We start from the raw sequence: 13,494 nt of genomic DNA, 5'->3' as shown, positions 1-13,494 counted from the left end.
CACATTTCATGACCCAACTAGGGAACTTCATCAGTGCTAGAGCGGGGAGGAAGAGGAGGAGGAGCAGGAGGAGGAGCGGGAGGGAGAGGATTGGGGAGGTCCTTAGTGCTCCCTGAGCTTGGTGGTTTTCTTGCAGACCTTTCATGACCCAACTAGGGAATGTCATCAGTGCTGGAAGGGAGTGGTGTTTGTGAAAAGGAGCAGGAGGAAGGAGATTAAGATGGGAAGGAGAAGGAGGAGGAGGAGGAGGAGGAGGAGGAGGAGGAGGAGGAGGAGGAGGAGGAGGAGGAGGAGGAGGAGGAAGGAGAAGGAGAAGGAGAAAGAGATTAAGATGGGAAGGAGAAGGAGGAAGAAGAAGAAGGAGAAGGAGAAGGAGAAGAAAGAAGAAGGAGAAGGAGAAGGAAAAGAAGAAGACAGTAGGGTCCTTGGTGCTCTCTAAGCTTGGCAGTTTTCTTGCAGACACCTCATGACCCAACTAAGGAACATCATCAGTGTCAAAGGGAAGAGGTGTTTGTGGGAGGAAGAGCAGGAAGAGGAGGAGGAGTGGGGAAGACTGTGGGGTCCTTGTTGTCTGAGCTTTTGGTATTCTTGCAAACATTTCATGAGGAAGAGGAGGAGGAGGAGCGGGAGGGGGAGGATTGGGGAGGTCCTCAGTGCTCCCTGAGCTAGATGATTTTCTTGCAGACATTTCATGACCCAACTAGGAAATATCATCAGTGCTAGGGGGGAGGAGGAGGAGGCGGGAAAGGGAAAGGACTGTGGGGGGGGGTCCTGGGTGCTCCCTGAGCTTGGTGATTTTCTTGCAGACACTTCATGACCAAGCTATGGAATATCATCAGTGCAAGAAGGGAGTGGAGGTTGCAGAATGGAGGAGGAGGTTCCCCCATGGATTCTGCTTGCCAAAAGTCAACCAGGAAGGTTGCAAAAGTTCATAATGTGACACTGGGATGCTGCAACCGTCATAAGTATGAAAAAGCCATAAATCATTGTGATGGTTATAGAGGCAAGGACACACCGTAAGTCACGTTTGCTGTGGTAACATGGTTGCTAAACAAATGGCTGTAAGTCGAGGACTACCTGTACACTGAATTATCTTGATCCAGATACAGGTAGTCCTCAACTTACAACCATTCGTTTAGTGACTGTTCAAAGTTAAAACGGCACTGAAAAAAAATGGACCATTTTTTCCCACAGCCACCCGATCAAAAATCAGACGCTTGGCAATTGACTCGTATTTATGATGGTTGCTGTGTCTTATGACGGCAAAGTTGATGGGGAAGCCAGATTCGCTTAACAACCGTGTGACTAACTTAGGAACTGCAGTGATTCACTTACCGACTGTGGCGAGAAAGGTGGTAAAATGAGCCAAAACTCACTTAACAACTGTCTCGCTTAGCAACAGAAATTTTTGGCTCAGTTGTGGTCATAAGTCGAGGACTGCCTCTACACTGAATTATCTCGATCCAAATAACAGGTAATTTAAAATCGAGACAGAATAGGGCAATCTGGAAGAGGAAAATTGCAAAAGAAAAAAGAAAATAGTATTTTACATTCATTTCTGGTCTCCTACCTTGGGCCAAATCATCTTCAATTAAAAGGGGGGGGGGGGTTTGCAAATTCTAGCCAAGAAACAAAATATAGGAAAAACCCCCAGTTTTGTTTTCAGAGCACGACAGTCTCCAACTTCACTAGACCGCTAATTCCAGAAATGATGAGGAAATCTAGCCAATTCTGGAAATGAGTACATTTGGAAGAGAAGTACCAGCATTGGACAAACATAAGTTTAAACGGAGATTTGAACCCGTGCCTGACCACTCTTCAACCACTCCACATTTCGTTCTGGTTGTCGAATCACACTGTTGAGTTTGGTGTACAAATTGCAATTATTATTTTTTAAAAAAAAACTGCGGTAAAAGCTGTGCCATTTTTAATGGTGGTGTATTTGATGGATGCCACTTCAGAGTTTGTGCTGCACAGGTAGTCCTCGACTTACGACTGTCATTGAGCGTGCAACTTCCACTGGAAGTCATGTGGTCTCCTCATAGTTTGATTTCCTGAGCTTTATGGCAGCAATCGTTAAGCAGAGGCAGCGGTCAGAAAGTGAATCTGGCAGTCATTAAGCGAACAAAAGGGGTTGTGAAGCAAACTCGGGATTTGCTAGGGGGGGCATTTTTTATCCCCTGAAATCAGAAATAAATGCCAATGGCCAGCAAAAAAAAATCATAAATTGTGCTGACATGAATATAGGACACCTCAAAGGAGTATGTATCCCAAGTGCAGGAGCAGGGAGAGGAGGAGGAGGAGGAGGAGGAGGAGGAGGAGGAGGAGGAGGAGGAGGAGGAGGAGGAGGAGGAGGAGGAAGAAGAAGAAGAAGAAGAAGAAGAAGAAGAAGAAGAAGAAGAAGAAGAAGAAGAAGAAGAAGAAGAAGAAAAGGAGGAGGAGCAGGGAGAGGAGGAGGAGGAGGAGGAAGAGGAGGAGGAGGAAGAAGAAGAAGAAAAAGAAGAAGAGGAGGAGGAGGAGGAAGAGGAGGAGGAGGAGGAGAGGAAGGAGAGGAAGAAGAGAAAGAGAAGGAGGAAGAGGAGAAAGAAGGAGAAGGAGGAGAAGAGGAAGAGGAAAGAGAGAAAAGAGGAAGAAGAAGAAGAAGAGGAGGAGGAGGAGGAGGAAGAGGGAGGAAGAAGAAGAAGAAGAGGAGGAGGAGGAGGAGGAGGAGGAGGAGGAAGAGGAGGAGGAGGAGGAGGAAGAAGAAGAAGAGGAGGAGGAGGAGGAGGAGCAGGGAGAGGAGGAGGAGGAGGAAGAGGAGGAGGAGGAGGAAGAAGAAGAAGAAAAAGAAGAAGAGGAGGAGGAGGAGGAGGAAGAGGAGGAGGAGAGGAAGGAGAGGAAGAAGAGAAAGAGAAGGAGGAAGAGGAGAAAGAAGGAGAAGGAGGAGAAGAGGAAGAGGAAAGAGAGAAAAGAGGAAGAAGAAGGGGGAGGAGGAAGAGGAAGAAGAAGAAGAAGAGGAGGAGGAGGAGGAGGAGGGAGGAAGAAGAAGAAGAGGAGGAGGAGAAAGAGGAGGAGGAGGAAGAGGAGGAGGAGGAGGAGGAAGAAGAAGAAGAAGAGGAGGAGGAGGAGGAGCAGGGAGAGGAGGAGGAGGAGGAGGAAGAGGAGGAGGAGGAGGAAGAAGAAGAAGAAAAAGAAGAAGAAGAGGAGGAGGAGGAGGAAGAGGAGGAGGAGGAGGAGAGGAAGGAGAGGAAGAAGAGAAAGAGAAGGAGGAAGAGGAGAAAGAGGAGGAGGAGGAGGAGAGGAAGGAGAGGGAGAAGAGAAAGAGAAGGAGGAAGAGGAGAAAGAAGGAGAAGGAGGAGAAGAGGAGGAGGAGGAAGAGGAGGAAGAAGAAGAGGAGGAGGAAGAGGAAGAGGAGGAAGAAGAAGAGGAGGAGGAGGAGGAGAGGAAGGAGAGGGAGAAGAGAAAGGAGGAGGAAGAGGAGAAAGAAGGAGAAGGAGGAGAAGCGGAAGAGGAAAGAGAGAAAAGAGGGAGGAGGAGAAAGAGGAGGAGGAAGAGGAAGAGGAAGAAGAAGAAGAAGAGGAGGAGGAGGAGGTGAAGGAGGAGGAGGAAGAAGAAGAGGAGGAGGAGGAGGAGGAGATGGTGGAGAAGGAGGAAGAAACCAGTTATATTCCTGCCCAAACTCCTTAGTTGATCTCTTTAGACTTAAAGATATTCTGAAATGGTGAGTTTGTCTAGGAAAGCTGTCTTGGTAATTTTGGGGCTGATCACCAGGAGACGGTGAGTTCTAGTCTTACCTTAGCCATAGAAAGACAGCTGGGTGACGTTGATCTAATTATCACGAGGCATCGAGTTCAAGTCCCACCTTAGGCACCAAACCCACCAGGGCAACTTCAGGCCCAATCACCAAAGCGCCTGGGAGTTCTAGCCCCACCCTAGGCACCCTAAGCCAGCTGGAATTGAAATGATTCCTCCTGCCTCCTTTCCAAACGCTACAACATTTCTACAGACGCCACAATTCGAGTTTTGGTATCTCCATTTCTTGGAGGTTCCTGGATTTCCCCAGGCCTTCAGGAAGAAAGACCGGCCGCTGAACTCAACCCTGCCTGCTTGCGAAGCATGTGTTGGACCGCAACGTTGTCATACCACCCCTCCCAAAAGCACAGACCACGTCCAAATTCTTGGCAGGAGTTGGGCTCACCGGCTCCGGTTTCAACCTCCACATCTCCAGTTCTGCGGCACGAGGCCCTTTCGTTGGCTCGCTTTGCAACCTCTGGGTTGCTCGTTTGATTTATTTCTCGCCATCTGCATACGCAATATTTTTTATCGGGGAGATTATAAGGGGGGGCCCGGGGGGTGGGGGGGGGGCCTGAAGAACTGGGCTCTGTGTGTGTTCTCCTGAGTTAATATTTCCTGTGGCGTCCGTACCTCTAAGTCTGTTTATTTCCTTACTCTAGCAAAACCAGCAGACTTTTGCATGGAACTATTGATGTTTTCCCTGGCTGAACTTCCTGCAGGAAAGACTCAGAAAATTATAATTCTATTACAAAGTTATAGGGGAGATAAACCTTCTTTGTGGCAGCCCCTGAGATATTGGAAGGCTGCTATCATGTCTCCCCTAGTCCTTCTTTTCATATCCAGACATGCCCAGTTCCTGCAACCGTTCTTCATATGTTTTAGCCTCCAATCCCTTAATCCTCTTTGTTGCTCTTCTCTGCACTCTTTCCAGAGTCTCAGCATCTTTTTTACATGGAGACCAAAACTGGATGCAGTATTGCAAGAGTGGCCTTATCTTCAAGGCCTTATAAAGTGGTATTAACACTTCACGGGATCTTGATTCTATGCAGTCTAGAACTGTGTTGGCTTTTTGGGCAGCTGCAGCACATGGCTGGCTCATATTTAAATGATTGTCCACTAGGACTCTAAGATCCCTCTCACAGTTACTACTATTGAGCAAGGTACCACATATACCAGTGGTGGGTTTCAAAATTTCTTACTACCGGTTCTGTGGGTGTGGTTTGGTGGGTGTGGCGTGGCGTGGCGTGGCGTGGCGTGGCGTGGCGTGGCGTGGCGTGGCGTGGCGTGGCTTGGTGGGCATGGCAGGGGAAGGTGACTGCAAAATCCCCATTTCCTCCTGATCAGCTGGGACTTGGGAGGCAGAGAATAGATGGGGGCAGGGCCAGTCAGAATTTTTACTACCGGTTCTCCGAACTACTCAAACTTTCTGCTACCGGTTCCCCAGAACTGGTCAAGACCTGCTGAAACCCACCTCTGACATATGCTGTACCTCTGCATTTTGTTTTTCTTGCCTAAATGTAGAACCTTCCTTTTTTCACCATTGAATTTCATTTCTCAATATCTTTTTTTATAGCGTGGTGAGCAAAAGTGGATGCAGTACTCTAGGTGTGGTCTTACTAAGGCTTTATAGAGTGGTATTATTACCTCCCTTGATCTTGATTGTATCCCTCTGTTAATGCAATTTCGGATTGCATTGGCTTTTTTGGCTGCCACTGCACATTGCTGGCTCCTATTTAGCTGGTTGTCCACTAGGACTCCAAGATCCCTCTCACAGTTACTGCTATTGAGCCAAATACATTCCTGAATTTGGGGTTATGGGTCATGAATTCGCCAGAATTTCTCAAGTTTAGGTAGTCCTCGACTTAAAATCATTCGTTTAGTGACCATTAGTAGTTATAACAGCACTGAAAAAAAAGTGACATGGCCATTTTTCACACTTGCAACCATTTGGGCATCTGCTTGGCCACTGATTTACATTTACGACGGTCACAGTGTCCCGTGATCCCCTTTTGCGACCTTCTGACAAGCCAAGTCAACGGGGAAGCCAGATTCATTTAACAACCATGTGACTAACTTAACAACTGCAGTGATTCACTTAACAACGGTGGCAAGAAAGGACGTAAAATGGGGCAAAACTCACTTAACTGTCTCACTTAGTAACAGAAATGCTGGGCTCAATTGTGGTCATAAGTTGAGGACTGCCAGAGTTGAGACAGTGTGTTGGTTGAAATCTTTGTAATGCACACAAGTAATGATATTTATTATTCTTCTAAACCACTACAGGTAGTCCTTCATTTATGACATTCATTTAGCGGCATTCATTTAGTGACTTCTGTCTGGTCCTCACTGTTACAAACATCACAGCAGCCTCCTGTTGTGTGATGGACTTTTGCAAGTTTTCCAGTTGGCTTCTGACAAGCCAAGTCAATGAGTAAGCCAGAAGAGATGGTTGCAGGTCATGGATGGATGCTCCCTCGCTTAACGGCCGTGATGCTTAATGACATTGTGGTCATAAATTGAGGACTAGTTATATTAATCAGAGTTTGTGGAATAAAGTAGGGTGATTTGGGCTTAGGCCACCTTTTAAGCTGCAAGGAAGGCAACTTCATCAGGGCAAAGGGTGAACCTACACGCTGGGGGCAGCATGAAACATCTGGAGGGTCAGTTCTCGGCATCCGAGAGAGGGGTTGCTAGGAAGGAGTGGGGTGGCTTCTTTGGTGGGTCGTCTTAAGAGCCCACCCAGGGTAGGACACCCAGTTTGGGAAGGACAGGTGGATTGCGTGCCAAAGGAGGCCTCCAGAGCTAAGCATCGGGCAGCCAAGAACTTGAAGGTGGCTTGGCTGTAAGGGATGATCGGCGAGCCAGCTCACGTCGAGGGGACCAGGAAGGATCTCGTGGTGTGAGCCTTTGAGGGGCCCTGGAGACCCCCCTCTCCTTTGCCAAGGCAGGCAGGCAGGCAAGCAGGGAAACATCTGCCTCTTCTCTCTTCTTTTCCTTGCTTCCTTCCTTCCTTCCTTTCTTTCTTGTTTTCTATTTTTTTCTGATCATTTCATCCATCCATCTGTTGTTCCATCCATCCATCTCTACCAGCCCTCCCTCCTTCCATACCTCCCTCCCTCCCTCCATCCATCCATCCATCCATCCATTGATTATCCCATCCATCTATAGTCCATCCATTCATTCATCTATCCATCCATCTATTGTTCCATCCATCCATCTCTACCAGCCCTCCCTCCTTCCATACCTCCCTCCCTCCATCCATCCATCCATCCATTGATTATCCCATCCATCTATAGTCCATCCATTCATTCATCTATCCATCCATCTATTGTTCCATCCATCCATCTTCCAGTCCTCCAGCCCTCCACCCATCTATGCCTCCCTCCCTCCATTCATCTATCCATCCGTCTATAGTTCCATCCATCCATCTCTCCATCCCTAAATCTACCAACCCTACAGTTCTCCCTCCCTCCCTCCATCCCTCCATCCCTCCATCCATCCATTGATCATCCCATCCATCCATCTATAGCCCATCCATCCATTTATCTATCTATCCATCCATCCATCCATCCTATTGTTTCATCCATCCATCCATTGTTCTATCCGTCTTTCAATCCATCTATCTACCAGTCCTCCAGCCCTCCACCCATCTATGCCTCCCTCCCTCTATCTATCCATCCATCTATAGTGCCATCCATCCATCCATCCATGCACCCCACTACCCTCAAATAAAGGGGCTCACCTTAGATCCCAGTCAATCTAAGCTTAACCCAGAATACATCTGCTTACTTGAGTCTTTGAGGGCATCACCCTCAAAGACTTTCAACGTTATTTTTAATTTTCTTTCAGCAGCCTTAGATATGTTCCTAAAACTACTGCATCATCTCTAAGTACCCTGTTTCCCCGAAAATAAGACCCAACCGGAAAATAAGCCCTAGCATGATTTTTCAAGATGCTCGTAATATAAGCCCTACCCCCAAAATAAGCCCCAGTTAAGATCATCTCCCAGATGGATGCAATTAGTACCGTATTTCCCCAAAAATAAGACCTAACCAGAACATAAGTCCTAATGCATCTTTTGGAGCAAAAATTAATATAAGACCCTGTCTTATTTTCAGGGAAACATGGTATTTCCTTGACACTCATAAAGCCAGCCACTGAACCTTGGATTTTTCTAACGTGGCTTCTTTAAGTTGGGTGGGCTTCAACTCCCAGAATTCCCCAGTCAACAACCCTGTCGTAGCAACTGCATTGATTCACTTAACAACCATGGCAAATATAGGTCGTAAAATGGGGCAAAACTCACTTAACAACTGCCTTGCTTAGCAACAGAAATGTTGGGCTCAGTTTTGGTCGTTAGTCGAGAACTGCCTGTACTTTTGACAGTCGTTAACCGAATTCTGACTTTGCTTCTCGGCAGGTTGCAAAAAGTGATCACATGACCCCAGGACACAGTAACCATCATAAACCCATGCCAGTTGCCAAACGCCCAAGTCTTCGGGATGCTGTGACGGTCGTAAGTGTGAAAACTGGTAAGTCAGTGCTGTTGTAACTTCAAATGGTCACTAAACAAATGGTTATAAGTTGAGGACTCCCTATATGGTTCCCAGCTGCATGGAAAGCCTCCTGCCCTGCGCTAAACCACGTTTTGTTCAATAAATCACCATGGGAGAGTTTCACACCAGAAACTTTTAGCCGGGAATGGAGGGTTCGTAAACGAATGTTAGGTTTGTAGACTAATGCAGGAATCACAAAGGACTGAGTCCGTTTCTGCACAAAATAAAAGGGGTCTGGCAGCATTGGTATGCCCCAAACATAGCTCAGCCCCTGTGGCTCCCCTCAATCCTGGTTTACACCCACAGCCCGTGCTTCCGAGCCCAAACGGCTTCCCGCAAATTCAATCGCTTGCAGCTCTAATGAGAAAACGTAAAATAAAAGAGATAAAGCACACAGTTTTGTAATGATTAAACAGGGAAAATGTATAGCTGGGGGTTGAAATTAGGGTCCTTGGAGCTCACCGTTTGGTGGTTTTCTTGCAGACGTTTCATGGCCCAATTAGGTAACATCATCAGGGCTAAAAAGGGAATATGCTTTGCTCTATTTTATATATAGAATAAGCTACTAGTATATAAACAGAGGACAACCCCGCTCCCTGCTAGCACTGATGATGTTAACTAGTTGGGTTATGAAATGTCTACAAAATAACAGCCAAGCTCAGAGGACACCAAAGACCCCACAGTCCTCTTCCTCTATTTTTCCTCCTCCTCCTCCTCCTCCTCCTCCTCCTCCTCCTCCTCCTCCTCCTCCTCCTCCTCCCACAACCCTCTCCTTTCTAGCACTGATGACGTGTCTGCAAGAAAACCACCAAATTCAGAGAACGCACCGAGGGCTTTTCACTCCAACCCTGAACTGCAAACATTGTCCTTTATACCAATCTCTTTACAGGTTGCAGTAATTGGCATTTCTTTCTTGGTTCGAGCCAAAACCAGGTTTCCCCATTCCGTTCCCAAGCCCCAGTTTGCAAAACCGGGCCATAGGAAGAAGATCAGAGGCCCAGTTTCGAAGCCAGCTTAGCAAGAGAGAGGGGGGAAAAAAATTTCAAGCTAATTCTTGCAATTTTTCCCTCTGTTTTCCTCCAGACGAGCTCTCCCTGGATCCTTCCAGGGAGGAAAAAAAAATAAATAGAAATGAACAGGGGTGTGAGGGAAGAAAGAGGGTAAAATAACTTTCCCATGAAAATATTTTATTTTCTTAAAGGACAGGATACACCTGCAAAGTTTTAAAATAAGAAATTCAGCCTCCCCCCCCCTCCCCATTAATTGATGGTTTAATGGATCCCTCTGCTGGCAGCGATGGGAATTACAATATTTTTCCACACTCGCCCTTCCCCCAAACTCCAATCACAGATTTTAGCAAGTGGCAAAACTTGTGCAGGGATTTTTTAGATAAGTGTTGGTCAAACTTGGAAATTTTAAGAGAAGGTGGATTGCAATTCCCAGAATTCCCCAGCCAGCTTGAAGGAGTTGAAGTCCATTCCTCTTAAAGTTGCCAAATTTGAACAAATCTTATTTTAGATGCTTGAAATATCCAATTTGGAAAACATTGGTTTAGACACTCAAAATGTCACTCAATTTAATTAGAAGAAGAGGGCTTTCTTAGATGGAGGGAAATTCTATCCAGGAAAATAAAAATGGAATAATTTAAAAGACAAGGCAGGGCACAAGAGTTGATCTTTGCCGACAGGATAAGGGGAGGGGGGGTGGGAAAAAAAGGTCCCCACCCATTTATGATGAGAGAAACTGACCAGGCACAGATCAGACAGAGGAGGCAAAAATAGATATTCTAGACAAGATCATTTGCAGGTCTTTGATCTCAGCTTCTTTCTTGCACACTCATGCACGCACCCACATTTGAAAGAGTGACTTCAGCATTGTGCCCTCCAGCTGGTTTCCTTATTTGCACCTCCGCGGTCTCGGTTCCTTCCTTGCACACCCATGCACAAGCCCACACAAAAGAGAGACCTTTCCATTATAACTATCACGTTCCCTGCAGCTGTGTTCATTATTTGCACCTCTGTGGTCTCAGTTTCTTCCTTGCACACCCACGTACACGCTTACACCAAAGAGGAGGCTTCACCATTATCCCTTCCAGCTGGTGGCATTCTTTGTACCTCTTGCGGTCTCAGTTACCATTTTGCACACCCACAGTAAGGACACCTCACCATTAATAATACCAAATTCCTTTCAGCTGCCTCCACTCTTTGTACCTCTTTTGTCTCAGTTCCTTCCTTGCACACCCGTGCATATACGCCCACACCAAACTAAGACCCCTCCCCATCATCAACTTTTCTCCAGCTGTTTGCAAACTGCTGCTTCTGGAATGCTTAGGTAGTTGGAAAGATACTGTTGAAACTTTTCTGAAGAAGATGCACAGGGAATATGAAGAGACGGATTATTGATTTTCAATATTGCCCCCCTCTCCCCCCTCCACCATGTTAAACCAGCCAGCAGCAGCCCCCAACCCTTTTTTCCACATGAGACATGAACAAAAGTACAGGAAAACTTCAGTGTGAAAAGCCACCATCCTCCTGACACACCTGAGTATGCTCGCCCCTAAACAGATGCAAAGTTTAAAAACGCAACAGACTTTTTTTTTAAAAAAAAACTCTCATTTCAGAATAACAGAATTGGAAGGGACCTCAGAGGTCATCTAGTCCAACCCCCTGCTCAAGCAAGAAACCTTACACCGTTTCAAGATAAAAAATGGTCTTCTTAAAAACCTCCCCAGGACACATCACATTTAGGTTCATTATTCCAAAACCATCCACTTGCGAATCTGTCATTTCTCCTATCCTCCAGACAAGAATGTGATGGTTTGGTCTGGACTTCACAAACCATCATGCACAGCAACCCCACATGCCACAGAAAGCCAAAAGAAGAAGCGACCTAGCAACTCAATTCTTATCAACTGAGAAGTTAAACCGTGTTTGAAGAATGGGTTTTTATAAAAAAGCAAAAAAAAAAATCATAAATGCTGTTAGTTTTATTGACTTCTAAGAAAATGTCATATCCAAACCCTTAACAGGCAAACCCAAACATACTATTTAAATGTATGGACTTCAACTCCCAGAATTCCCCAGCCAAGTAGCTGGGGAATTCTGGGAGTTGAAGTTCAAATGTCTTAAAGCTGCAAAACATTTAAGGTTGAATGAATATTAAATTTCTTAAAAGTCTAATCAAATATAATAGTTTACTAATATGCTGGATCTTTTTATAAGATCATTATATTAACCAACATCTTTCAAGATTTGTTCAAGGAGTCAATATCAAACTGGGACATTGTTTATCATTTATGTCATAGTTTCTTCTGATATATATATATATATCAGTTCCAAAATGCATCAAACAGCTGAGTTCAGGACAATTAATCCCACATGTATTGTTACATGTTGAATATCTTACAGCAAAATAATGAGAAAAGAATATTTTATTTTTCTTTGAATCAGCAGGAGGCAAGGCTGGAAAATGAACTGCATTAAAGAATCTCCAAGAAACATTTAACATCAATTAAAGATTAAGTATTCATACTCATGTCTCAACCAGGCGCTTCCCATCAGTTTAGCTCAGATATGAATAGATTTAAAGTGCCAATTTCTTCTTAAAATGGAATCAGAACTTTGAAATTGTCCTGCCAAACTGCCTGGGTTTTAATTTTTATCCTCTGCTTCTAATCTAGGAATTGTCACCCCAGACACCTAACCAAGTTAGAGGAGAATGTCGCAGAACATAAAATATCAGTTTTTAAAGATTTAAAAACCTTTAGAACAAGAACATCCCCATTCTCTTGAAACGCCTTAGCCAGCCTTGTCATCTTAAGCCAAACTTTCTTTTCTTTTAAAATCTGATCCATTGATAATTAATTCTATTAATAATTCTCTTCCTTTCCTGCTTCCCTGATAAATCCCCAGCCCATTTCAAAAAAAGGCCACAACCCACCTGTTCACAGTCCCCAAGTTTGATCACAGGTGACTCAAAGTGCATCCCCCACCCTCGCCTACCCCTGGGAGGCTGGATGCGATGGATTTTGTAGTCCCACAGGATCGGCCGACACCCCCATGAAAGAGGGGCGCAGAGGGAAGAGGATATAGAAAGTTTGCCAAAGTTAGTGGGAGGCAGAGAGAAGGGGGGAGAACTGGGCTCAGCGACGGCCGGGGTGCTGAAAAGGACTCGGAGGCGCGGACCTGTTTCTTGAGACCTGTTGCGCTCCGGAGGGAACAGGAGAAGCCAGATTTGGGAGGGGGCTTCTCGACGTAGGATCGAGGCAAGGGGCTGCACTAGAATGACTGTGATTCTAAATGCCCCGCGCAAGGTAACTCATCTGCCCTACGCGCCCCAGAAAGGAGAAGGGAAGGTGAGGCTGCGCGCTTGGATGGCAACCTGGGGAGGGGGCGCCGGCTGGCAATGGGGCAGCGTAGGTCGCCCCCCGCCGCCGCCAGTGGGGTTCTGGAAAGATGCACCTCTCCTGGGGAACCGCTGTTCCTAAGAGAGACGATGAGACGCGCAATCCCGAAGAAGGGAAGCAGAGGCTGCCACCCGCGCAGGGCAAGGATCCTCCAGCGCAGCGCAGCGAGGGGCGCTCACCCGAAGTAGGCGGCGGAAAGGTCCGGGGCGCAGGAGAGCAGAACTAGGATCGCGCAGCAAGAGGAGAAGAAGAGCCGTCTCTGCCGGGGGTGTCCATCCAGCATTTTGCTTCGCCTCTGGCGCTGATCATCGCGTTCCTCCCGCTGAGCCGGATCGGCGGCGGCCGGCTGGGACGCCCCCTTTATAAGCAGCCGACTGGGGAAGGAGGGGGACGAGCCCAGCTGGGGGGCGGGCTCGGGGAAGGGCCGCCCCCCCCCGGGGGGGAGGCCCTGGAGGAGGGGGGGAGAGCGGCGCAAGAGGAGAGGGGGCAAAGGAAAGGAGGAGGGTTGGAAAGGGAAAGGGAGAAAGGGAAAGTGTCTGGAGAAGAAAGAGGGAAGGGAGGAAGGAGCGAGAGAAGGAAAGAAGGAATATAAGAGAAGGAGCGCATAGGAGAAAGGGGAGGGGGGCGGGGAAATGGGAAGAGGATGGAAAAGGAAGAGGGGAGTAAGGAAGGAAGGAAAAGGGGAGGAAGAAAAGGAGAGCATGAGAGAAGGAAGGATGGAGGAGAAGAGAAAAGGGGACAGTGAATGAAAAAGAGGGA

General features: G+C 46.8%; 1 protein-coding gene across 2 annotated transcripts in view; it reads right to left on the bottom strand.

Moving 5' to 3' along the window:
- WNT9A (Wnt family member 9A) overlaps positions 1-13,105 on the bottom strand; it is a 45,143-nt gene extending 32,038 nt beyond the window's left edge. For both annotated transcript variants that reach the window (XR_015734142.1, XM_060684490.2), the window contains exon 1: positions 12,915-13,105. Coding sequence is in view for 1 of the 2 variants with exons in the window: in XM_060684490.2 (XP_060540473.1) it covers positions 12,915-13,018 (104 nt within the window). In the remaining variant the exon portion in view is untranslated. The remainder of the gene's footprint in view (positions 1-12,914) is intronic.
- Between the last annotated feature and the right edge of the window lie 389 nt (positions 13,106-13,494).

The sequence above is a fragment of the Pantherophis guttatus genome, chromosome 4 (assembly GCF_059756535.1).
Source record: "Pantherophis guttatus breed Tessera chromosome 4, ASM5975653v1, whole genome shotgun sequence".
In the NCBI taxonomy this organism is placed as follows: Eukaryota; Metazoa; Chordata; class Lepidosauria; order Squamata; family Colubridae; genus Pantherophis; species Pantherophis guttatus.
Note: the sequence above shows the minus strand (reverse complement) of the source record. Positions and strands in the feature narration are given on the sequence as shown.